This window comes from Hyaena hyaena, unplaced genomic scaffold, assembly GCF_003009895.1.
Source record: "Hyaena hyaena isolate Hyena2069 unplaced genomic scaffold, ASM300989v1 scaffold_24, whole genome shotgun sequence".
Classification (NCBI taxonomy): domain Eukaryota; kingdom Metazoa; phylum Chordata; class Mammalia; order Carnivora; family Hyaenidae; genus Hyaena; species Hyaena hyaena.
The window spans coordinates 2,281,416-2,308,344 of NW_024080656.1; the positions used below are offsets into that span (position 1 = coordinate 2,281,416).

At 41.8% G+C, this 26,929-nt stretch overlaps 1 protein-coding gene across 2 annotated transcripts in view; it reads left to right on the forward strand.

Annotated features, from left to right (window-relative positions):
- Positions 1–26,929, forward strand: part of FAM114A1 (family with sequence similarity 114 member A1) — a 70,430-nt gene that overhangs the window by 16,431 nt on the left and 27,070 nt on the right. Inside the window, exons 3-7 of one of the 2 annotated variants that reach the window (XM_039227034.1) lie at positions 4,303–4,390; positions 17,334–17,447; positions 17,577–17,677; positions 20,268–20,402; positions 25,637–25,789. In XM_039227034.1, the coding sequence (XP_039082965.1) occupies positions 4,303–4,390; positions 17,334–17,447; positions 17,577–17,677; positions 20,268–20,402; positions 25,637–25,789 (591 nt within the window). Of the gene's footprint in view, positions 1–4,302; positions 4,391–17,333; positions 17,448–17,576; positions 17,678–20,267; positions 20,403–25,636; positions 25,790–26,929 lie in introns of those variants that run through there. The other variant, XM_039227035.1, reaches the window with a different exon arrangement.

The following is a 26,929-nucleotide window of genomic DNA, read 5'->3' on the forward strand; positions in this document are numbered from 1 at the left end:
GTGGGAAGTAGCAGGTAGAGAAAGGTTGAAAAGCCAGGAGAGAGGAGAGAGGGGAAGACCAACCTACCCAGGCCCAGCAGAGTTCACGTGGAGGTGATAATTTTAACTAAGAGGAAGACATCACTTCCATGATGCTAGAAGGGAAGGAGGTAATTGCGAGTGAGGGGTGCAGTTAGGTCAAATTTGTGTTTAGATAGGTATTTGGTGAGGCTGGTGTGTATTTTGTGCATAAAAAGGACTGCTCAGACTTTTAATTTCGTTTTAAGCAATTAGTGGTCAATGTATTAAGTTATAAATTCAAAAATGCAATTCTTCCTAGGCTTTGTGTTCATCTCACAAATCATATTCTATTTGGAAGTCTAGCAAAATTGACACTTTCAAGGGGCTTTTGATGAATGGTTGGTCGTTTTTATGAACTTAAATATGTTCAAATATTTTTAAATTGTGTCTATATAAATTTAATATATTCTGTTTTCTGTTTTAAGTACCTCATTTATCTACTCAAACAAAATCTTGCTGAGTGCATAGGAAGTGCTATAAACCTATTAAATAATGGAGTGGACCTAAAGACCTGTTAGATGTCATGATTCTATGCATCAATGTAGGAAGATTTCAACTTAAAACCGGAAGTCTTAATCATTCAATTATTCATTTTAAATTGTCTTTTAAAGGTTCACTCTAATTTCTTAAACAATGTGCAGAAAAGACCAAATATACATAAAAATATTAATAGCATGACTTTGATGCTTTAGACCTTTCAATTTTAATTTTGAATATTCCCAGAGTTGAATGATGGCATACTCACTGAGGAAGAAAATTACCTGGAAATAACTGAGGCCATATTTAAGCAAATATTTTGACAGAACTGCAGGCATCCAGAGCAATTTACACCTTCCCTGAATGTCACACTGAGCCCCTATTTAGAGCAGCTATGTCATCGGTAACAAAACTTAAAAAGGGTTCGGTCTCACAGATGCAAGCTGTGTGTAATACCTAATTCTTGATTTACTCAAGACGTATGACAATCAGGTTGTTGTAAACAACAGGCACCTCTATTTCCATCTAAATGTTAAAGGCCTTTGAATTCCATGGAATTCTAATATTTGTACATTTTTTCTAATGATACATATAAACTTGATAGCATAAAATAAATGTATTTTCTATTTAATGATAAAGATCTTTAAATGGAACACAAGATATGTAAATGTCTTTTCTATTTAAAGAACTTTGAACATGATAGAATCCTGCATTCTTTATATTCTTAGGACCGTACAACAGCTGTGGACATGTAAATGATCTCCAATTGAGTTTTGGGTAGCCCTCTTGATCAAGCCAAGTCTGGCTTTGCTCTCGAAATGAAGTCATTCTTCTGAGAGTTTATGAGGAGGGGCCAGAAGTTAAGAGAGTTCCCATCTGGTAGCCACTGTATTCTCTGCAAATTAGGATGTGAAGCTGTTTGTTTTAAGTTTATTTATTTCTTTTGAGAGAGGGAGAGAGTGCACAAGAGTAGGAGATGTCAGAGAGAGAGCGAGAGAGCGAGAGAGAGACAGAGAAAATCCAGCAGGCTCCACACTGTCAGCATGGAGCTTGATGCAGAGCTCGAGCCCATGAACATGAGATCATGACTTGAGCTGAAACCAAGAGTCGGACTTAACCAACTGAGCATGCAGGCACCCCAAAGCTGTCTGTTAAATTAAGTAGGGGTTACATGGGGTGAAGGTGAGAAAAAAGTTTTAAAATAACCATATTTGTTTAATGAAATATCTGAGTAGATCCATGCCCCCTACTTTATAGACTCATAAGCCATTTAAAGCAGAGACAATACTCAAGATGAGAATTCACGTTGAACATTTAGTTTATGTGGTTTTTATATCAGGTGTGCACATTTAGTCATTTGAGTATTTGCCATTGATAACAAATATTCTTTGCAGCTGATCATGAGATCACAGCTTAATGTCAAAGGAGCTTTTTAAATAAAGCAATTGAAGCAGTCATTTATACTGCAAAAAATTCTAGGCTCATTTAACATTTATTTTCATTTGCTAGTCAATTACCAGCTGTCAGAGCATATTAAGTATTATAAATTTGAGTCAGAAGCTGTCACCCCTAAGTGTATTAACTCTCCCTAATCATATAGGTAGTGATTTGTCCCGTAAAAGAATGATATTAATCACCAACTTACATCTGTCTTCATGATGGTATAAAATTGCCACTGGCTTCCACTGCAAAAGTGAACTAAATCAATGTAGACATTTCAAAAATGAAAGCAAACAGTCATGAATCATGAGTATTTCATTCATGTTAACAAGCTCCTCATTGTTTCCAGACAGAAATAAACGTCAGCCAACTTTCAAAGCTTTTTTGCTTCTTAGTGTTAAAAATGATGATCATCATCATCATCACTGGTTAACATTGATGGAGTTTATATTATGTGCCAGGCACTATGCTCAAAGCTTTATATGAATTATTTCTTTTAACATTCACAATAATCCTGTGAGGTTACTGGCTCTCATATTGATGGTTCTTATACTACCATACCTTTCATTTTGTAATAAGTAAATGATAGCCTGAAAGACTTGAATAACTTTCCCAAAATAGAAGAGCCTGGAGTCAAACCGAAGCCATTTAATTCCATAACGTTTTCTCCTGACCAGTATTCTACAGTTTGATATTTACCAGACGAATCAGTTAAGAATGCATTTGGGTACAAATAACTAAAATCCAACATATAGTGGCTTACCAAATAGCAACTTAATTTTTCTGGCTCAACAAAAAGAATGAAGACAGGCAGCTACTCACATTGGTTTAGTAGCTCAGCAGTGCCATGACCCATGAATTTGTGATTCCTGAACTTTCCCTCATGGCAGCAAAAATGGCTGCTTCAGTTTCAAGTATCATGTTTACATGCAGGGCAGGAAAAAAAGGATGACGGGAAGAGTTGGCGTCAGCCATAACTGTGTAGTTTGTCATGAAAGCAAAAGCTTTCCCATTTATATCTCACTGGCCAAAACTGTTTGACATGAATGACCACACTCATCTGCAAAGGTAGAAGACAGTAGGGAGAAGGGAGGAGGGTGACTGGTGGGCCAGCCTTGGGTCAAAAGTTATAGACTCTACAACATCTGTAGAAATATTTCACTGAACTTTCTCTCTCGCTTTTTTTTTTTTTTTTTGAGTAAAGAGCTGTGATTCTCTAGCACCTAATATATTACTCCTAATGTATTCTTCTCTCGTTTTCTAGAATGAATTCCTAAATAATAAGGGAAAGCCGTAGTTCCACTAACTGAGTCAGGGCTCATTGGTTGCAAGCAACAAAAACTATTACACACTTAAGAAAATGGATGATTTTCAGTCATTTATTCAACAAATAAATGTATTGAGTACTCATTATATGCCATGTACTCTTCCAGGCTCTGGAGGTATACCAATGAACAAAACATTTAAAAAAGAAACAGACGGACAGACTTACTAACTATGCAGGAATCCCATGGAACCCAAAGATAGCAATGCAGGAGGGCCTTGAAGAGGGACAGGAGCCAAGGGCTGAGGAGCTGTCAGGAATTCAACAACTTCTCTCAGCATATCTCCTTCATTCTGCTCACTCTGATTTCTCTTAATCCGTAGTCACCATGATGGATAGAATATGGTCCCTACACTGCCTGACTTTTCATCTTCTAGTCAAGCAGCCAGCTCAGGCTGAACCAGAGTCCCTCAATCTCAATCCAAATACTTTGGCAGAAGAGGTTGAATTCACAGAGCCCAGGGACAGTGAGAGATATAGTTACAGTGGTCATTGTGAGTGGAGTGGACACCTTGAACAGCGTCTACCTCGAAAGGCTACCTGTTCTGCTGCCCATCCCACAGCTTATCAGGGCTCTTCTAGACACTTTGCCTGTCATCCATCAGAACTCCCTCCCATCACCCCAGAGGTGTCTTCTAACCTGGAAGAGGACATTTGCTTAGCTATGTTAAAGTTGCCCGAGTTTTAAACTTTTTCAAATCACTTTGCACCCTAATACATTAAATGTTTTCCCCCTTACAGCCTTTGTCCCTATCTTCCAGATAATGGGATATTTGGGTCTTTGTTAACATCAAACTCACTTCGAGCAGAAGCCCAATGCCACTACTAATCAATTTTGTTCAAAGTACACATTGAAATATGGGTTGGTGGCCCTTCTAAATTCTAAGCCAGGGAGATATGGTTATTTTTTTTAACTTTCTTTTTGTTTCAAACCAATGGGTGTTTTTTCATTCATGCATATACTGACTTGCTAACTTTTGGGCTAATCTGTTTTTCTACAGGCTGTGGATTCCCCTTCACATGGAGGGGGATGGGCAGGCTGGGGCTCCTGGGGCAAATCTCTGCTCTCATCAGCATCTGCCACAGTAGGTAAGAATGATATGTTGCATTTGAATGGACAAAGTTCAGAAGCCTAATAATAGCATTTGACATTTTGATCATACCATGTACTGATAGAGTTTAACATTAGCCCATAAGATAATAAGAGCAAATCATTTTTAGTGCTTGCACTAAGTACTTCATGTATATTGATACATTTTTTCCTCAGAATAGCCCTATAAAAGAGGTATTTTGGTGGGCACCTGGGTGGCTCAGTCAGTTATATGTCCTACTTTGACTCCGGTCATGATCTCGCGGTTCATGAGTATGACCCCTGCACTGGCCTCTGTGCGAGCCTGGAGTCTGCTTCAGATTCGGAGTCTCTCTCTCTCTCTTTACCCCTCCCCTGCTTTCACTCTGTCTCTTTCTCTCAAAAATAAATACCCACTTAAAAAAATAAAATAAAAGCTTTAAAAAAAAAACAAAGTCAGCAGTAGCTGGGTTGAGATTTGAACCTATAGTATGGATTTAACCACTATATTATATTGCCCCTTAAAATATAAGACTTGGGCTCTTATAATATATCCTTAAAGTTTTGTACTTATCATCCCACTGGAATGTTTTAAAATATACAACTAACCTACTCTGTGAAAAGATTTGAGGTGTTTTAATAAAATATGCAGGTACAAAGGATATAGTATATATCCCAAGGCTGATAGAGATAACTGTAGTTGCGCATTGACCTTGACTCTGAGCTTCTTGGCTGCCAGTAGATTATCAATTTTTCATTGAATGATAAACCAAAACTTAGTTTATCTAGCTAAATTTATTTTCCTGGTGTTAAATTTTTGAAGACATTTCTTGCATCAGCCCTGTATATACAAAGAGAAAATATAATGGACAGTGCCTTCATCAGTACAGGTTTGGCAGATATTCTTCATGTCACCAGTTCTTATGTACATCCTTCATGAAAACTGAAGATGTAACATCAACATTGTCTAAGATAATTTAGCAAAGGCATTTCATCTTAAAGGTAGAGAGCGAGGAGCCACAGTACCATGGCTTTCAGATCATCTAAGTCAGGTGTTCTCAAGGTATAGTCCATGGCTGTGAGGATCTTGTAATGGGCCATAAATTGGTCCAATTCACTGGATAGGAGGCCTAGGAGGGTTGAAGTTCTTTTGCCCCACTCCGATGGCCCATGGTCACAGTTTGAGAGCCAGCTGTCTAATTTGCTAGAATTTAGACTGTCTGGAAGACATAGACAGACTGCATTCCTCTCTTTTCATGTCTGGAATATCAGAGAGCTCTGGCAAGAAGGAGATGGTGGTCAAATAAATGTTGGCCTTTGGGGAGAGCCCAGAGAGCAGATTTTTTTCTGTTGCTAATTAAAGGGGCCAGGTATGCTGTGGATTCTATATACACAGATGGAAAAATCAACCACGTTAAAGTAGAAGAGCCTGTTTGGGTTTCCAAACAGGACAGAGTCTCTTCAAGAGAGTGAAGACGGGCACCTGCAGCCACCTTGCTTCCTAGGGAAAACATTTGAGCTTTTAGTGGCTCTCAGATGGATCTTGCCACTGACAGTGGAATGACACGCTTTCTGACCCCAAAACTAAAAATGTGGAGTCCAGAAATTTCTGACATTTGTTACATCATGGAACAGTAAATAATGTGGTTGTCAGATTACACAGCTCTCCTCATGGTTTATGTCATTAAACATTAAAGTGCCCTGTAATAATGATGTCCACAACTACCCTGGCTTATAATGAACTTGGGGCTTCAAACGGTTCTATTACAGACAAAGGATTTACTTTCTCGTTAAAAATTTAAATATAAGTTCCTTCCACAGGAGACACTGAAATCAACTGCCCTCTGGGTAGCAGTTCAGGTATTTTTTGTACACTTGCAAGTGCACCTACCTGTACCTGCTCTGCCCTCCATGCTGTTGGACTGCTATTGTTTCTCGTCAGTCAGTGGCTACACCTGATCATTTGACTTTGAGCTTTATTGGATCCTTACAAAGTTTTCCATCCACAAACGGACAGCTTGCCTGTTAGACTTACTATTCCATTATCATCTCAGGTGTCCTGTTGTAATCTGACCTTTGCACAAATACAGCCTAGTGCTGCTGTGGTCCAGTGGACTATGCTCCAAGGCCTCTGCGTTTCATTATCTGGTTCACATGTAACCAGTAGATGATGCTGGCTTTACTGCTTAAAAAGCAGGTTGTGATTCCTGTGGCAGATCCCACTCCATACATGTGGGCACTCATCTTTGAATTAAAAAAAAATTTTTTTTAATGTTTTATTTATTTCTGAGAGAGAGAGACAGCATGAGCAGGGGAGGGTCAGAGAAAGAGGGAGGTACAGAATCTGAAACAGGCTCCAGGCTCTGGGCTAGCTGTCAGAACAGAGCCTGGAGTGGAGCTTGAACCCACGAACTGTGAGATCATGACCTGAGCTGAAGCTGGAGACTTAACCAACTGAGCCACCCAGGCACCCCTCATCTTTGACTTTGATCTGAAGTCAGTGTGTTAATCTATAGCCTGTGCTTGTGTTTGGTGTTCCTCTTGAAGTTTCCCTGTGCCTAAGGCACCACGAAGATGATAAATGTTGGGTCTTGTTAATGTTGCAACCGCTTTAAATTTCTGGTGGTTCTTACCGGCTTTGTGCAGTAATTGATTTAGAAAAGCCTAGGGGCGCCTGGGTGGCTCAGTCGGTTAAGTGTCCGACTTCAGCTCATGTCATGATCTCGCCATTTGTGATGGTGAGCCCCGCATCGGGCCCTGTGCTGACAGCTCAGAGCCTGGAGCCTGCTTTGGATTCTGTGTCTCCTCCCTCCCTGCCCCTCCCCTTCACTTGCTCTGTCTCTGTGTCTCTCTCAGAAATAAATAAACATTAAACAGTTAAAAAGAAATAGAAAGCCTAGAGAGGTAAATGCTGTGGACCAGCTGGATCATTGTGCCAGTAACTGTGGCCACTTTCCCTCTTACGGTTGGTGGAGATACGGTTCTTCTGAGATTCTTTGGCATTTGTGCATTGTCCCATAACATAGCAGAATGAAGTTCAGTATAACCTCTTGTATTCGTTTCTATTGCTGTATCACAAATTACCATAAATTTAGAGGCTTAAAACAATTTATCTTAATTATCTCGGTCTGTGGGTCAGGAGCTCAGGTTGGGGACACCTGGGTTCTCTGCTGAGTGACTTACCAGGCTGAAATCAGCTGTGTCAGCTAGCTGCATTCTCATTTGATATTAAGGGTCATCTTTCAATGTTGTTCAAGTTATGGGCAAAATTCAATTCCTTGAGGTTGTAGGGCTGACACCCCCATTTTCTTGCTGGTGATTGGCCGGGATCACTCTCAGCTCCTACAGGCTGCCTTCAGGGCCTTCTTCAAAGCCAACAGGATAATCTCGCCCACACTTCAAATCTCTCCCTTTAGGAAGGACCGAGTCCCTTTTAAAGGTTCACCTGATAAATTCAGGCCCACCAGAGATGATCTCCTTTGATAAACTCAAATTCAACTGATTAAGGACCTTAATTATAACTGAAAAGTCCCTCCCCCTTTGCCATACAACTGTCACCTAATCCTGGGAGTGAAAGCCGACCATTTTCAGACCCTGCCCTGCTGGTGCTCAGAGGGGAGGGGATTATCCAAGGTGTGTGTGCCGGGGAGATGAGAACCTCACCCTCCCTACCCTACCCTGCCACACTTCCTTTTTCTGTTTGAAATCCTCATCATTTACACCACTAAGTCCAGAAACATGGTAGTTTTTGTGGCTCAAGCTACATGCTGGAGCTTTTAGAAGCATTTAAATCTTGGCATTTTTCTCATTTGCAGCCAATAGTGGCCAAAAGGCACATGAGGGAGCTCAAACAAAGTTTGAAATGTTGATGCTTCCTCTAAGAATCCTATTAGACAAATTGGAACTATTTTTAGAAGAATAGAGCCTAAACTTGTTCATCACCACTGGTCATTGCAAGCCCAATAAATGCAATAACAGTAACACCGAATACCATCCCTAATACTCCCAAGGCATGTTTTGGAGATTTCTGACCAAGACATGCTGTGGCTGTCTGTAGTGATAGGACTTAAAATAATATCGATACATACTTTAAAACGAGGTAAGTATCTCTGTGGATGTGATAGAGAACTAAAACTTGTAGCATAACGGGGTGGGGGCTGAAGTTATGGGTTCCAAGGCTGGAAACAGGCAATGGTGGTAGTCAGGAGCTTGACTCCGAAAAGATAGTAGGGATCGCAAGCGATCCCACAAATGGAGAAGTGCCACAGCCAGGCTCACAGTCTGAAACAGAGGGTTGGAATAGGGTTTAAAAAGTCCTGGGCCCTATCCTGGATTGTCCTCTATATTAAGCTGCGACCTAGGGAATGAGAGAAGCAAGTCGGGCACACCTTCTGTTATGTACAGGCATAATATCCACCCAAGACTTTGCAACACTAATAGCTATTATCACAGGACAAAGAGACATTGGAAAACAGAGCACTCCCAGCAGTAGATGAGCTCTTGAAGGTTTATAAATTGCCTGTGGAAAGTAAAGAAAGAAAATAACCACATATTCCATTGCAGTTGATTCCCACTCAGAAAGCTCATGTTACCCCCAGGGTAATTCCGGTTGCAGACAGAAGTGCAAAACACATAGCTGGTAACCAAACACAGAGCTGTCAATTGATCACTAGAAATAGAAACCAATACTTCCTACACTTGTTGAAAAACTGCAGCCACAGTAGTTAGAAGTACTACTGTGTTCTTGTAGTAGTTCTCTCTGGGAGTAGTTCTCCCTGGGAGTTTGCAGGAGAGCACTTGGAGAACTGAAACATTTGGAAGGTGGTTCTCTCTTAGAAAGAGCACTGGATCAGGAATCATAAAGATCTGAGACCTGGTCCTGCCTGCTACTAACATGTGATCACAGAGGACAGTCACTAACTAGCAACACCATGCACCTTAGTTGGATTAGATTCCTTATTTGGAAAAGTATGGATGGGGGAACTTAAGAAATTCTAAGATTCCTTCCCACTTCCAGAATATGATGATTCCATAGTCTGTGACTATATATAGAAGGAGAAAGATATTTATAACCCCTATGCTAAATGGGAAAATACAAAAAATGGCTGAGTTTTTACTACTCTATATTTTCATGTTTTGTCTTTTGCCTCACTACTTTGACTCCAAGGTTAAGGGAAAATGAGAAAAAATGGCCACCCACTGCTTGGTATAAAATCAAACAGTTCTCAGCCAACAATTATTTTTGGAGAGACTACAACTTTTACATTAGCTCCATCCACAGCTACACTGTCATCATGTTCTAGGAAGACTTGATCACTCATGCCTTTGGACAAGTTCATAAACTGAAATTAAAATGGTTATTATCTGAGATCCAGGCAGAAGCCAGAATGGAAAGGGAAAATATAAAAAATAATGATTTTGATGATTATTTCAAAGTGATGCTGTGAGAACCAGATGTGATTTCCCACCAGCATCTTAGAGCCCTGAAATTTTCCTACACGATAGATTGATATCAAAATGAAAGTCAACAATGTGGAGACATATACAGAGATACCAAGGTAAAAATTGGATAGTAGAATACAGCAACTTAATTCTAGATATTACAAAAGTCCTAAATAGGTTTTTTTTTCGTTCTAGTTTTGACAGTTTTAGAAGTCTAAACACCCCTGAGGCACCTGGGTGGCTCTGTCGGTTAAGCGTCCGACTTTGGCTCAGGTCATGATCCCACGGTTCGTGGGTTCGAGCCCCACGTCAGGCTCTGTGCTGACAGCTCAGAGCCTGGAGCCTGTTATGGATTCTGTGTCTCCCTCTCTCTCTGACCCTCCCCTGTTCACACTGTCTCTCTCTCTCAGAAATAAATAAAAACATTAAAAAAAATTTTTTTTTAAAGTCTAAACACCCCTTACAGGATACCTGAGGAGCAAGAGATATATCTGATGTGTATATTTTTACCTTTTCAAAATTACCATTGTTCCCCTCTCCTATCCTCTTCCAAGTTATACAGTTTTCCCCTTTTTCACATTTTAATGAAACCCTTCTACCAGCACTGTCAGAAATAATGACAGAGTTTACTCCAGAGAATGGCAAACTTGTCAAAGTGATGCTACAATGAGAACCCTTAACTGGGTAAATCACTATCGATATCACATGGATTCATTTTTGAAGGCGACATCGCTGATGATGTGAAAATGCTCTAGGACCATCAATACAATTACAGGGTGATCGGTCAGCGCACGGGGTTTGTTCACAATCTATGAATAAGACCGAGGGGTTAATGAATCTCTATTTGACTGCCAGGCACATGCTATCAGTTCAGAAACACTTCTTGTCAATTTTGAACCTAAAAAGAAGTGAGTATCTGATCACGGAGTGGACACTAAGCCTCGTTATGGAGAGGGAAGACTTTTCCAGAAGGAGGGTTGAATGGCTCCTCTTTTTGCTGCACTGATGTCTGCCTTGGTTGAGCGCAGCAATATCATCTGTGTTTTTCTGAACAACTGCTCCTCACAGCTTTTTATACTATCACGAATTCTTTGATAGAAGTCAGAGATGCAGCCAGTATTTTTAAACTGCTGCATTTCTCAGGGCGCCTGGGTGACTCAGTCGGTTAAGCATTCAACTCTTGATTTTGGCTCAGGTCATGATCTCACGGTTTGTGAGTTTGAACCCCATGTCGGGCTCTGCACTGACAGCACAGAGCCTGCTTGGGATTCTCTCTCTCCCTCTCTCTCTCGCTCTGCTATTCCTCTGCTCGTGTTCTCTCTCTCTCTCTCTCTCTATCTCAAAAATAAATAAATAAACATTAAAGAAAGAAAAGAAAAGAAAAGAAAAGAAAAAGAAAAGAAAAGAGGCAGATCAGTGTTGTAGGCAGATGCCCAAAAGAGACACAGGCTGAGACTAGGCTGTGGGCATTTGACTGTGAAGTGCTCTCAGGAGCAAGCCTTGTAGGAGAGTGAAGGATTAGGAAGTAGAACTGGGCCATCAGAGAAACTGGACTGTGATGCAGTTCTCTCTGAGGCCTCAGCCTGCCCCCTAGGAAGCTGCTGCGGGGGCCAGTCAGGATGACTCTCCAGAGATGTCCTCCATTAATGCACAGGCCAGTCCACCAGCCCCCACTGCATGTGCTGTATGTTTTGAAGTAGAAGAAGTAGGGCCAGAACACTTATACATAGGCATATGGTTTTTGTTTTTTAATTTTTTAAATGTTTTTTTAATTTATTTTTGAGAGAGAGAGACAACTTGAGCAGGGGAGGGTCAGAGAGAGAGGGAGATACAGAATTTGATGACAGGCTCCAGGCTCTGAGCTGGCAGTCAGCACACAACCTGATGCGGGGCTCGAACCCATGAAGCACGAGATCATGACCTGAGCTGAAGTCGGACATTTAACCGACTAAGACACCCAGCACCCCTGGCATATGGTTTTTAAAACTGTTTTATGAGGGGGCGCCTGGGTGGCTCAGTCGGTTAAGCGTCCGACTTCGGCTCAGGTCATGATCTCATGGTTCGTGGGTTCGAGCCCCGCGTCGGGCTCTGTGCTGAGTGCCAGCTCAGAGCCTGGAGCCTGTTTCAGATTCTGTATCTCCCTCTCTCTGACCCTTCCCTGCTCACACTGTCTCTCTCTCTCTCTCTCTCAGGAATAAATAAAACATTTAAAAAAAATTTTTAAATGTTTTATGAGAAAAAAATCACAACAAATAAGAGTTGTTATTTTTAGAAGGAAATGGGGGCCCCAGGGGCCCAGGGAGGAAGGTAGGGTCACTTAAAGTCTTTTCAGAACTCCAAGCACTATTCCTTTTGGAAGTTCTTCTTATATCACAATAAATGTAATGAATCACAGCCAAATGCCTCATTAAATATATAATTTACAGGGGCATCTGGGTGCCTCAGTCAATTTAGTATCTGACTCTTGATTTCAGCTCAGATCAAGATCTCACAGTTTGTGGGATTGAGCCTCACATCGGGCTCTGCACTGGCAGTGTAGAGCCTGCTTGGGAGTCTCTCTCTCAACCTTGCTTTCTGCCCTTCCCACACTCATGCTCAAGCTCTCCCTTTCTCGAAAAAAAAAAAATATCAAAAAATTTTTAAGCAAATAAATATATAATTTACATATGACTGTGTAAGAGTTGAATTCATTTGAACTGCAGCTGACCAGTTGACCTAATACCACATTTGAATACATTTAAGTAAATATTTATTAATTTCTATTTCCAGTTTGCAAATTTTCCTTTTTGTCTTTTAGAAGAAATTTTTTTTTCAGGTCTTAAATATTTTCATAGGCTTTTATAAACTCATAGACTCTACTCTCTGGTATATTAGTAAGTCAGTGGAAATGGTCTGGAGAGAAAGAGGCTGGTCCACCTTCTGCGGTCTGTGTTTCTAAACTCTTTAAATTTGGTAATACAAATGTTTTTGTTTTAAAAATCAACTAGATATGTCAGGAAAGTGAAGTTATGAGGTTTTTTAGGTTTCTTTTTTATATATCCATTTTTACATTCCTTTTTAAAGGAAAGGAAGGAGACATTGTATTAAAAATTCAAACAGAGGGGAAGCCCTCTGAGTGGGTTATCTGGTGCCTTATGTACATGGGCTTTCCTACATGGACCAGTAGAAAGTACTCATAGACGGGCGCCCAGGTGGCTCAGTCGGTTAAGAGTCTGACTTAGACTCAGGTCACAGTCTCAAAGTTCATGAGTTCAAGTCCCCGCATCGGGCTCTTAGCTGTTCATGCAGAGTCCACTTCAGATCCTCTGTCTCCCTCTCTATCTGACCCTCCCCCGCTCACATTCTCTATGTCTCTAAAAAATAAATAACATTAAGAAAAAAAAAAAAAGTACTTGTGGTGTTAGCCCAGTCGTCCAGGCACCTGCTGTTGCTTCCCTAAGTTACCACTCGGCCAGAGACAACAAATCAGTTTCACAAAGAGGAGAGACCTCCCTTTAATGGGTTTTGATCTTGGTGGAACCCACAAGATGATGGCTTGGTGACATCATGTGCTTTTTGAGGGAAAAAAAAATAAACTGGATGTGTAAGATAACACCACACAATGTCGAGGATCTGTGTCTGCACAGCGTGGGGATGATTCTAAAAACATCACACTGTGCCAATCCCTGACAGAAAGGGGCAGGATTAGAAGATTTCACTCCAGAAGTGGCCTTCACCTTGCTGTCTGGTCCAGGTAAGGGAAGTCCAGTAATATTAGCATAAGCTAGTGTTTTAAAAATAGGAATGCTCCTGATTGAGGATCTGATTTCCAAGAAGTTATAGACATGGGGCATTTCTGTATATGACATTTAATCCACTGTAAATGACATATAAAACTTTCTTAATATAGCATAAGGGTTCAGTGTGTAAGTTCCACAGTTAGGACTGGATTCAAAACCTGCCTCTGCCCCTTCTTGGCTTTGGGAGCATGGGTAAAAGATTTCATGTCACTGTATTTCAGTTTTCTCCATTGTGAAATGGGCATAATAATATCCCTTATCTCATGGTGAGAAGGTTAAATGAGATAATTTACTTTACTAAAAATAACTAATTCAGTGCCTGGGACATAGTAAGTGTTCAGAAAGTGTTGGCCAATACCAAGGGTTTCGTGTATGTTTTCCTTAGTGACTTTACAGAACCCTGGGAGATAGCTGTTAAAATCCCCCTTTCCCCTGTTCCCCCTTTCAAAGAAGACATAACAGTAGAGACTCAGAAAGATTAAATAACTCACAAAGATCACACAGCTAGTAAATGATGGAACCAAAATTCCTCCACAAGACTCCTGATGCCTAAGTTTAGCATGCTTACTGCTAAGGTATAGGTGAGAAATAAACACCAGCCTATCATTTAACATTTACTTTAAAAATGATACAGTATCACAGCATATGTACAGTGTTCTTTTCTTTTTCTTTTTATTAGAGAGAGAGAGAGAGAAAGCAGGGGAGAGGGGCAGAGAGAGAGAGAGAGAAAATAGTAAGCCGTCTCCATGCTCAGCGCCAGAGCCTGACACAGGGCTTGATCCCACAACCCTGGAACCATTACCTGAGTCAAAATCAAGAGTGGGGTGCTCCACTGACTGAGCCACCGAGGCGCCCCATTCTACAACATTCTTATCTTCTTTGCAATATTCACCATTTTTGCTGCAGTAAGTCCAGGGATAAAGGATATTCCATCTTTAGAACCATGGAATTTGAAGGAATTTCATTTCTTTGAAGGTACTTAGGGTTCATGATGAAGTATGAAGAATCCAAGAATTATATGATACAGTATTATTCGTATTTATTGTTGTTGTTATTTTTCTGTTACTTGTAGAACCTAATCAGTATCTCAGAATGAATTACTCATAGTCAAAAGGCAACAATTACTCTATATTATTACTTCCTTGTTCTGGGCACTAGATGTCACACTAAGTAAAGCTTTAGAAGTTAGTTTTCAAAGCAGGTGTGGCATCATCTAACCTTATCTGTGAAGAATCCTAGCTTTCTAATTTTAGTTGAATGCAGTAAAGATGTACTTTTACTAACAAAAGAATTCAGATAGAATTGTTTACCAGAAAATATAATTGGAGCAAACTTAAATACGTGCAATTCTTTGTATATCAATTATACCTAAGGAGAGCTGGGGGGGTATAGGGTGGGGGGTGTGTGGATGGGTGGATGTGTGGATGTGTGTGTAGGGGGTGTGGGGGTATAGGTGTTAGTGTGGGTGTATGGGTGTGGGTGTATAGGTATGTGTGTATAGGCGTGTGCGAGTGTGGGCATATGGGGGGGCGGTATAGGTGTGTGTGTGTGTGTGTGTGTATGTATGTATGTATGAGTGGCTGGAATAGCAATGTAGTGTCATGTGTATTAAACAGACACATCCCATTTATCTGAACACAAAAATGGTATTTCCTTCCAGAAACAAAGTAACTATTCTAGAGGCAATTTATTAAGATAGACCCCTAATCCTGTGTGTTCTGAGATGGTGAGAAGCTGTTCTTCCCTAGGAAAAGAATCAGACATGGTCCTCACGTGAAAGGGGTATAGAAGGTGAAATAGGAGATAAACCACTAAACCCTTCATGTTCTCAAGGAAGGATGTGGAATCATCTTTCTTATATAGTTTTCACAAAGAAAATATAGCAGATGCCTTTCTGTCTTCTCCAACTCAGTAGTTCCTTTATGTTAGCCCTCAGAAATCTCAGTGAGAATCATATTTGAGATTTGTATGTACATTATTTCCTTTTGGAATATATATGTGTGTTTAAAATATGGCAAGGAATATGGACTCAGTATGTAAATAGGTTAGATGATATCTTGTAACTTCAGGGTGTTACTGAAACTTCAATAAGTTTCCATTGAAGTGCTTGGAATTTACTAGAATCTAGAGAGAATGAATTCAAGCCTTAGTTTTAGCAGCTATAGGGCATATTTTTTCCAAGTAACTTGATAATGAATTTGAACTGTATCTAATGAGCTGCACATAAATATAGACATTATGTTTCTTATGAAATTAATGTTATAAACACTGTAAATAATGTTATTTAAGTTTCCCTGTTTTCTAGATAGTGTATAATGACAGGTGGTTTCCACTGGATGTAATTAGTCCCCTGGTAAATATTAGTGCCCTGATTATGTTAAGATCACTCTGATAAATAAAGTTACAACTGATAAAAGACTAGTATTTGGGTTTGGGAGTCATCCATGTCTTTCTCTTATTCAGATGGACAGTTGGTCATTTAAAAAAAATTTTTTTAACATTTATTTATTTTTGAGAGACAGAGAGAGATAGCGCACACAGGGGAGGGGCAGAGAAAGAGGGAGACACAGAATCTGAAGCAGGCTCCAAGCTCTGAGCTGTCAACACAGAGACCAACGTGGGGCTCGAGCTCACAAACCGTGAGATCATGACCTGAGCCAAAGTTAGATGCTTAACGCCCCCCAGGCGACCCATCAGTTGGTCATTTTAATGGTGCTTTTTAAGACTAGATGGTTCTCTTTGGCTCTCAAATCCTGCCACGACTTGGGATTTTCCCTCCACCTATTAATATTGCTGCTGCCTTGGGTTTTAGCAACCTGACATTGCCTGGGTTCCTGGTAAAATCTTCTTCTCTTTCTTCCTGCAATGCTAATGGGGAGTGAGTGCTGGGACAGTGGCATCCCTGGCTGTTTGTCCTACAAGAACTCAAACAGCCACTTAGGACAGTCAGTAGACCATTAATTTTTGTGTTCAGTTGGGGAACTTGAGAAAAGCAGTGGCTCATCATGGGGGCCTCTAAGGAGAAAAATTAATTGTTCCAGACTAAAATGTAGCCAAGACTATTTCTCTGTCAGGCCAGGGCTGGTTTGTGTGTGTGGCACGCGGTGCCGGAATGAAGAAGTCAGCTCTGTGTTTACCAAAGAGTGATTGAACACCCACTGTGCTGGGCTCTGGAGGATATAGGCATCCTGGCCCTGCTCACATGGGGTAAAGCCAGTGGCCTCCATCCTGGCCGACTACTGTAGGAGCTTGTGTATGGACTGTTACTGCTTGGGACAACTGTCAGAGCCATTGGGTGCCCTTCCTGGTTTGCTCACTGATTTGCCTTTTGATTTTGACCCGTCAGCACTCTCCACACTGCAAGAATGACCAGCACTTTGAAAGAGCATGCTGAGCCTCATCTGATTTCAAATCAACAAATATTAATTGAGTGTCTGTGACAGTCTAGGCCTGCAAGGAATTCAAAAACGAATGATGTATGCCCTGTTTTGAGGAGTTGAGAAAAGAGAAGAGAGGAAAAGACAGGGATCCTATTCCCAGAAATCTTGGATTTGGAATCCCAGGTTGCTAGTCAGATGGTATGAGAAACAAATGAGGAGGATTGCAAAGTCCATGCTGTTAACCGCTACACTTAAAACCAGGGTATACACCTACAGCTTACAGCAGCTCTGGAACATGAGCTGTCGAATTGCAGACCGTGGGTTTCTATTGTATTAGGAACCAGATTTTTATTTCCTGGCAGGTCATGGATTGACAGCAGTCAAGGAAAAAGCAGGAGCCACCCTACGGATTCATGGTGTAAATTCCAGCTCTTCTGAAGGAGCCCAACCTGATACTGAAAGTGGAGTCCCTCAGAGTGAGTGACCTATTTTTTGGGGGGGCTTCTTGGACTTCAGCTGTATCTCACTATGTGCACAAATCGAAGATTTCTAAGTTCAGATCGGTAGACTGAACTCTAAGAGGATGTTTTTCTCCTTACTAGCAGATGTGGCCACAGATCAGAGTCCCACAGAAAGCCCACCCACTTCTCCCTCATCCGGGTCTCGGGGCATGCTGTCTGCCATCACCAATGTGGTTCAAAACACAGTAAGTCATTAGCTGCTTCCTCTGTTTTCCCTGGTGTCTCCCAGCGCCTTCTTTTGGTATCTGTATTTACCCGTGACCTAGATACAGCAGAGAAAAGATGGCCTTGCTCATAACCTTGGATTATGGTTTTGTTATGCTGTCTCCTACAGAGTAGGCGTAACCTTGGCACCAAAATAATAAGGGCAAATGAAATATATTTTATGTTGAAAAGAAAGGACTGCTCAGAAGGAACATTTTCAGGCTGCTGTAACAGTGTTCTTTCCAACAGCTACAAGGACAGCCTCCGGCTGGGGAGGAGAGAGGGCTCCGTCTTAGAGCTGAGACAGCTGTTTTTCCTCGACAGTCTATGTTTCTTAACCTTCAATTTGAAAATTATAAAGCCATGCAGATACAAAAAAAATGCTGGTAAGGAATTAGAAACAACATCCCGAGATGTTTCTGAGTGTTTCCAGATAACTAAGACCAACATTCTTCCCCATCTCAACCTCCCATTGCTGCTCTCCCTGTTCTTTAAATAACCCTGTTTATCCCCCCGCCCCATACCCCTGCCTGCTGCCTGCCCCTTTAAGAAGCTTGTTATTGGCAACAAAACACTGATGAATAATGAAAAAAGGGGAAGGCACCCGAACTGAGATGACATAGCTAGCTGGTCTTCAGTGTCAGGAAGAAAAGGTTTCTTTTCTGCTGTATAAAACCAACCAACTACTTTTTCTAGAAATACGGTTGATGTCCAATTTATTCATTCACTCATTAAAAAAAAAAAAAAAAAGGTGGGGGTGCCTGGGTGGCTCAGTCAGTTAAGCCTCTGACTTCAGCTCAGGTCATGATCTCACAGTTGGTGAGTGTGAGCCCCGCATCAGACTCTGTGATGACAGCTCAGAGCCTGGAGCCTGCTTGGGATTCTCTCTCTCTCTCTCTCTCTCTGTCCCTCCTCAGCTCACACTCTGTCTCTCTCAAAAATAAACATTAAAAAATTAAAAAAAAAAAAAAGGTGATCAGCCCTCACTATATACCAGGAACTATGCTAAATGCTGGGCATATGCGGACAAACAAGAGGGTACATCATCCTAGAAGACAGATTCAACCCAAAGGCAAGTACAGCGCAATGTGGGAAGAAAAGGGAGCTGTGCACACACATGTGAGGCTGTCTTCCCCAGCCTTTGGAGTCCAGAGTGTGCCAGAATTAGAAAATGCGTGCTCTTCTCCCTGCAACTCAAGGTCCTCTAGACTAAGTAGGCTGAATCAGAAGCAGCAAATGTGTTTTAGGAGTCGAAGAGCAGTACGTGTCCAGTTTGCCTCACGTGGAGGGGATCGGGTTGGAGATGGGCCGGAGCTCTTTCCATATCCCTGGTTATAAGAAATGAGTTCATCGTCTCCCTGAGCACCAGCACAGGGCGCTCTGGGTTCACCTTCAGCACCCTCATTTCCTTTTTGTGTTCCCTTTCTACCTTCTGATACTTTCTTTTCCCAAGCTCCAGACACTCCCACCAGCTCTGCCTTTAATCAAAGTCCCCATGTCCTTCCTTCTCCCATTTTATTCTCTGCAGGAGTAATCCCTCATAGGATGTTAAAAGAAAATAAATCAAGCAAAAGTATTAATTGCTGACATCCCATAGTCCTTCCACAATATATGTATGTTAAAATCTGTTTTCTAACGTGAATATTGAATGGTCCCCAAATCTGAAAACAAAGTCTAAATGTCCGAATGACTACTAAAGTATATTAGTTCAGTGTGAAGCCTAATATTGCTAATGAAGCAATAATTATGGAGATTGGAAAATGTATATGGGCAATAATATCATACTAAACTATAATGTGTGTAAGCTCATGGAAGGCAGGGAAAACACAGATGTGTGCAGAGTATAGTTGCAGTTGTGTGGTTGCAGTGTTATGAACAGAAGTTGTAAAGAAATGTAAGCAGTTCTGTTTATATGAACAGTTGATATGAGTAAATCTTGGTTGTTTTAATCTTTCTTTTTTAAGGAAAACAAAGGCTGACAAGAAGATTTGCAGGATAACTGTATGATGGAATAGTTTCTAAAGGCAGCGGTATATGGAAATCAACCTGTCTTATTTCATGAATATACTAATGATAGGCGGTTATTGATAGTTTCTGAAAGTATCCAAGGGCCATCTGAAACAGCCTGAGGGCCCTGTACTCCAAGGCCCTAGATTAAAGAATTCGCTAGATGGGCGAAGAGTATTTGACATTTTAATAGAGTGCTCCAAACAACTCTGTTACTCGGGTTAACAGTCTTGCAAACAAAACCAGTAATGGGGTCGCCTATTAATTTCATGTCTTAGGTACATATCTACTCATACACATAGAGCCAGTAAAAAATTAATCCCAAATATGCTTTGGTTTTTCCTAAACATCCATTTTAAATAATATTGTATGGCCTACAAATTATATGACATATGCCCTTCCAAGAAAAAGAAAACAGCATTAATGGATATTAAATCCCTGATGAGAAAAAATTGTGACTTTATATTGATTTTAATATTTGAAGATAGTACCTTCTGCGAGTTCCTGACTGCTGTGAAATTGCAAAAGGCAAAAGCTAATCTCGTGTGATTATCTCATCTGCAGGGTAAAAGTGTCTTAACGGGCGGTCTGGATGCTCTGGAATTCATCGGTAAGAAAACCATGAATGTCCTTGCGGAGAGTGACCCAGGCTTTAAGAGGACCAAGACACTCATGGAGAGAACCGTTTCCTTATCTCAGGTGGGATTACATACTTTTGCTATCCTTTCTTTCAGTCAGTAAAGTAAATATGTCTTTATTTATCTTTTTTAAAAGGTATTTTAAAGCATGTGACTTAAATTCAAATGACATAAGACAGTCGAGAATGAAAATTGAGTTTCTAATACATCTCTTTCCCCAGCCATTTAGTTCCTCATGCGAGGCAAACACTCTTAACAGCTTCTTATGGATTCGGTCAGAATTATCATATAGCTGTGGATATGGGTATAGATATAGAGATACAGATACATATATACTTTTGCAGAGAAATGGTAGCATACTAACCACACTCATTTGTACCTTGCTTTACTCACTTAATCATTTCTTGAAGATTATTACATTTTTGCCATTTGTCTTAGTCCACACAGGCTGTTACAACAGAATATAAGACTAGGTCTCTTATAAGCTACAAACATTGATTTCTCATAGTTCTGGAGGCTGGGAAGCCTGAGATCAGATTCAGTGTCTGGTGATGGCCCATTCCTGGTTCATAGATGGCCTTGTTCTTTCCGTGTATTCAGTGGTGGAAGAGGCAAGGAGCTCTGTGGGGGCTCTTTTATAAGGACACTAATCCTATTCATGAGTGCTCCACCCTCATGACCTAATCCCTTCACAAAGGCCTCACTCCCAAATACCATCACATTGCGGATTAGGTCTCAACCTATGAATTTGGGGAGTGGGGCGCATGGGTGGCTCAGTTGGTTGTGTCCAACTTCAGCTCAAGTCATGATCTTATAGTCTGTGAGTTTGAGCCCCCTGTCGGTCTCTGCACTGACAACTGGGAGCCTGGAGCCTTCTTCAGATTCTGTGTCTCCCTCTCTCTCTGCCCCTCCCTGACTTGTGCGCTTGCACGCGTGCATGCGTGCACTCTCTCTCTGTCTCTCTCAAAAATAAATAAATAAACTTTAAAAAATGAATTTTGGGGGGACACAAGCATTCGGTTGAAAGCATCATTGTATGTATTCGAGCTCTACCACTTTCTAGCTACATGACCTTGAGCAGGTTACTTAATCCTTCTGTGCCCCGGTTTACTCATTTGTGCACTGGGTGTAACATCAATACCTGCTGATAGCTTTGACCTAAGGATTAAATGGGTTAGAAGAGTACCAGACTCTTAGCAAACACTCAGGAATGCTAGTTATTGTTGCTTTATTTCTATGTGTCAATATAATAAGTGGAAATGGTATCTCCTTGGAATTTTAATTTATAGTCCTCTTACTATGTGCAAGGATGGGCTTCTCTTCTCACACCTCCAGTTTTAAAAGATTTCCATCTCTCCTTGGGAAACATGATACGAAGAATTGTGTGGCGCCTGGCTGGTACAGTCGGTAGAGCATGCAACTTTTGATCTTGGGGTCATGAGTTTAATTGAAGCACCACGTTGAACGTAGAGGTAACTTTAAAAAAAATTAATCCGTTTATGTGGAAACTAATTTGACAATAAACTATTTGTAAAAAAAAAAAAAAAAAAAGAAAAGAAATTCTAAAAAAAATGTTAAATAAAAAAAATTAAAAAAAAAATTAATCTGTGGTTTGCTTGACTACAGCAGTCAAGGAAATTAAAAGTAGTATTTGTTTTCTTTTCCAAGTATAAAACCCTGTTGGTGAACTTGCTCTTTTAGATGGCACACGGCCAGTTCATACTCCACAGTGCAGACATGCTTCTGGTCCCCTTCCTCCTTAACAGTCAGGCACACCAGGTCTGCCTCTGCCTTCCTGAAATCAGGAGCAGCTGATACAGCCCCAGATTTCATAAATTTCACAGGCAGGACAAACATATCTTCTCCTGGCTCAACACTAGGAGGCTACTAAAGAGCCATCGCTGACATCATGTTAGGGGCAGTTCCTGGAAAGCTTTCGTTTGAAGCCATTTCCTCTTGTCTTTTCCAGAGCCACCCTCATATAACCACTCTGATGTTATAGCTCAGGTCAGGACCCGGCAGGGTCATCTAAACCACCAGCCTTCCGGTCCTTCAAAAGAAAATAGATTTGCATTAATCAGATAATTAATACTCGATGTTGCAAAATGAAAATGAAACCAAACAACCCCCAAGGATCCCCCCAAGGATCCCCAAGGATCAATGTGGCTAAGAACAAAAACATCTAACTTTGCTCCTGCAGTGTGAGTGTCCCTGCTCAGGGACGCGTCAGGAGTTTGCGTTACAGTGAGAAGAGACAGACCATCAACATTATCTAGTATTTTAAAAGATGATTGAGTGCTGTGGAAAACAAGAAAAAGTAGAGCAGGACCAAGGCAATCAAGAATGCGGGAGTGAGGGGCAGGTTAAGTATTAAATTGGATTGTGAGAGGGGAACCTCATGGAGACGACGCCATCAGAGCAGGTAATTGAAGGGGACGAGGGGTTTGGCCTTGACCATGCTGAAATCTGAGGGAAGCACATTCCATGCAGATGGCAGGACCTGGATGGCGTTGGTAGTGACCTTGGGTTTTACTGTTGGTGAAACAGGGAAAGCGTTACAGCATTTCGAAAAGAGGAGTGACAAGACCTGACTGTCCCGGGGTCACTGTAGTTACTGTGTGGAAAACAGCCTGGGTATGGAGAGGGCCGAGGGCAGGAAGACATGGGACATGGGTACCAGCAGAGGCTCTCCCAGAAGCAGAGGCCAAGATGGCCTCAACGAGCGAGGGTTTTATTAGGGGAAATGCTGGGAGAGAAAATGGAGCTGGGGGGAAGGAAGGCCGGGAGAGCTGTCAGACCAAGATGTGAGTCCAACCCCCGGGGAAGAGAAGAGAGAGAAGAGATTGGGTGAAAGCATCTTAGGCTGCTGTGTCCTCAGCGGAAAGCCTGGCAGAGCCCTGGGAGAGTCCTTCAGCTGAAGTCCGCTGACAGATGAGTCCCCATCTCCCAGACTGGCTCTCCTGTAGTGTCCCTGCTGTGCCAGTGACTGATCATGGGAGGTGACCTCGGGGCCAGTGAGAGATGGATTTCAAAGTACAGCATCCAGGGCTCTTGGCCCTTGATGCCCCAGCTCTCACTGCCTCCTGGGGAGGCGATTGCTGTTATCCAAACAGGAGGATGGGGTGGCTCAGAACAGTGTGGGGCCCCGGAAGAAGTGGGGAACGCTGATTCTGGGTGTATTCTGAAGGTCAACCCAGATTTCCTGATGGAGTGAATGTGGGGTGTGAGAGAAGGAAGCGGCAAGGGGGTCTCCACGGTTGCTGTCTCGAGCAGCTGGAAGGATGAAGCTGCTGTCTGCTGGCACAGGGAAGTCTGTGAAGTTTCTCCTAATCCACACTAAATAACTGCGGACGTCAGAAATGTACACACACTCCCTGGATTTCTCCCGTGTTCTACCCCAGTGGTGGTTCCCGGAGCCCAGAGACGCAAGGAAGACTCCATGCCAGAATCACACGCACTGCTCTTCCAAACCACGTCCCTTTCTTTTTCAGACACGAAAGAGATGAACATCCTGTGAAAAGCCAGTTCTACATTAGGCAACTTTAATTTCACTCCATCTTTTGAGTGAATCCAGATCATTCCAGAGCAACCTTTCTTCCCCTTTCATTCCATCCCTTCCCCTCTCTTCCAAAGCACAAACTGAGAGATGGCAGTTGCTGGAGAGAAAAGAAGCAATTTCCACGTCACTTTGTTATTTCGTTATACCACCGCCAAGCCAGCAAGATCAGTAGAAATAGTTGGGTTTTGTTGGAAGTGCTAAAAATCTCTGGTGGTAGGGGGCCTGGGTGGCTCAGTCAGTTAAGCGTCTGACTTCGGCTCAGGTCATGATCTCACGGTATGTGGGTTCCAGCCCCACGTCGGGCACTGTCCTGACAGCTCAGAGCCTGAAGCCTGCTTCAGACTCTGTGTCTCCCTCTCTCTCTGCCCCTCGTCCACTCATATTCTGTCTCTCTCTCTCTTAAAATAAATAAACAGGGGCGCCTGGGTGGCTTAGTCGGTTAAGCGTCCGACTTTCGCTTAGGTCATGATCTCGCTGTTTGTGGGTTCGAGCCCCGCGTCGGGCTCTGTGCTGACTGCCAGCTCGGAGCCTGGAGCCTGTTTCAGCCTGTGACTCCCTCTCTCTCTGACCCTCCCCTGCTCACGCTGTCTCTCTCTCTCTCTCTCTCTCTTAGAAATAAATAAAATAAATAAATAAATAAATAAATAAACATTAAAAAAAATTTTTTTTAAATATCCAGTGGTAATTTGATGGGGTTGTTTTGAAAACCTTAAAATTCACAGCTTGTACATATTTAGTGTTAAGGACAGACAGGGGAGAATTCTGTCTGTAGTTCAGTGAGTTTTTGGCCAAGTGCCTCAAGAACCCAAAAGGAGGAGGGGGTTGATTGTTTTATTCATGCACATTAAAAACCAGTCTGTTCTTCCGTGATCTTTCTCTTGTGAACTTGTGGTGGCCACTGTGTCTGTGGCGCTCTCCATAGATACTAAAGAACCCTATAAATGTAATGCCCAGTAAACTTAATGAGGAATCAAATAAAAGATGCTTAGCATCACAGAAAGCAAGTGCAGGACATTGGGAGTGACTGGGGGACTCAGTGTTCACTTTGCTCTCTTTATTTAATCAACAAAAACTAACTGGAGAAAAACGATCACCATGGAGAGGAACTCCATTCACAGTCCTACTTCTCGAGAATCGATAAGCTAATATTCTTCTTCATCTCATTATCTGATGAGAAATACATTATGAGTTTATATTTTATTAACTTTGTTCATCAAAGATGGTTAATAGCCACACATATAAAATTTTTTAAAATAACGCAACCCGGATCAAAGTAGAGCAGCTTGTGACTGCTTTGAGGTCTGTCTGGGTACAGAAGTTGCAGTGAACCCATAACAATAGAGTAAACTTTCCTGGTGTACATCAATTTGCCCGTAATAGATAATTTGGGTATTTTAGAAAATAAGAAAAGTAATCACCTGTGGAAAATACTTCAGCGGAAGCCACTCTTCAGCTTCTGATGTACTTCTTTCCAATCCTGTTCCCAGGCATAGAGTCTTTGCTTTGTGTTTTCATGTATATAATAAGCATGTAAAACTCAAAGTGGAATATTACGTAAAACTTAATTTTTACGTAATATTCCAGTAGGATCAAAGAATCATTTTCTTAGGAATTCCCAAGTGATTAAAACCTACTCTTCACAAATACAAGTCAACCTTCATCTCCCTCTGCATCTGATGCAGGAAATGAGGCTTTCAAGCATACACCCAGGGCACAAACGTTGTGTATTTCTGCAGATGTTAAGAGAAGCCAAGGAGAAAGAGAAGCAGAGGTTGGCCCAGCAGCTCACGGCCGAGAGGACTGCACACTACGGGATGCTGTTTGATGAATATCAAGGTTTGTCACATCTGGAAGCCCTGGAAATTCTGTCCAATGAAAGTGAAAGCAAGGTATGTCAGCACTGCGCATGTAAAATACCATGTTCACTGGGGCGCGTGTGTGGCTCAGTTTGTTGGCTGTCTGACTCTTTGATTTCGGCTCAGGTCATGATCTCAGGGTCATGAGATCGAGCCCTGTGTCAGGCTCTGTGCTGAGTGTGGAGCCTGCTTATGATTCTCTCTCTTTTCCCTCTGCCCCTCCCCCTGCTCATGCTCTCTCTCTCTAAAAAAAATATAATAATAATAACAGTAAATAAAATAAAATTCCATGATCACTAATGTGTTTTCTTATGCATGAAAGAACTGGAAAATCTGCCTTTAAAATATCTTATGCTTAGGGCATTATTAATATTGTGCTAGGGTCGCAAATATTATACAATCTGATGACCCCCTCATGCTCTGTATCATTTTCTCTCTGTCCTATGTAAGCTGTTACCCCTCTCCACCCCCAAGAGGGCCAGCAAAATAGGAGACATCACTACCGCACTTCATGGTGCAAAAGGCTGCTCAGAAGCCTGCCTGCCAGGCTCCTGGCCCTGTGCTTCCCTTTGGTGAGGTTGTACCCAGAACAGAGATGCCCATACTAGGCCACGTTGCCACGTCCACCCAATGGAAACAAAGCAGCTGATGTTTCTTCCAGACTGTAGGGTTGTAATAGAGTTTTATGGTCTAAATAGTGATGTGTTCACCCATTTGTTAAAATGCCTGGGCCACAAGAGGCAGGATTATCTTGCTGGGGGTTATAGTTCTATTTGGGGGGGTGCCTGGATGGCTCAGTTGGTTGAGCATTGGACTTCAGCTCAGGTCATGATCTCACTGTTCATGAGTTTGAGCCCCATGCCTCGCTCTGTGCTGACAGCTCAGAGTCTGGAGCCTGTTTCAGGTTCTGTGTCTCCCTCCCTCTCTGCCCCTCCCCTGCTCACACTCTATCTCTCTCTCTCTCAAAAAGAAACATTAAAAAAAAAGTTCTACCTGGGAATGTTCTGGAATGGAAACCTGGGAATTACCTAACAGCCCTATACATTCACACACCCCCCCCACTATGATCTCAAGAAACAAAATAGAAATAGCAGAAATCAGCAGAGTTTGTAGATTTTTTTTTTTTTAAGGATCTGTGTGTGGGGTGGGGGAGGGTAGTTATTTAGCAAATAC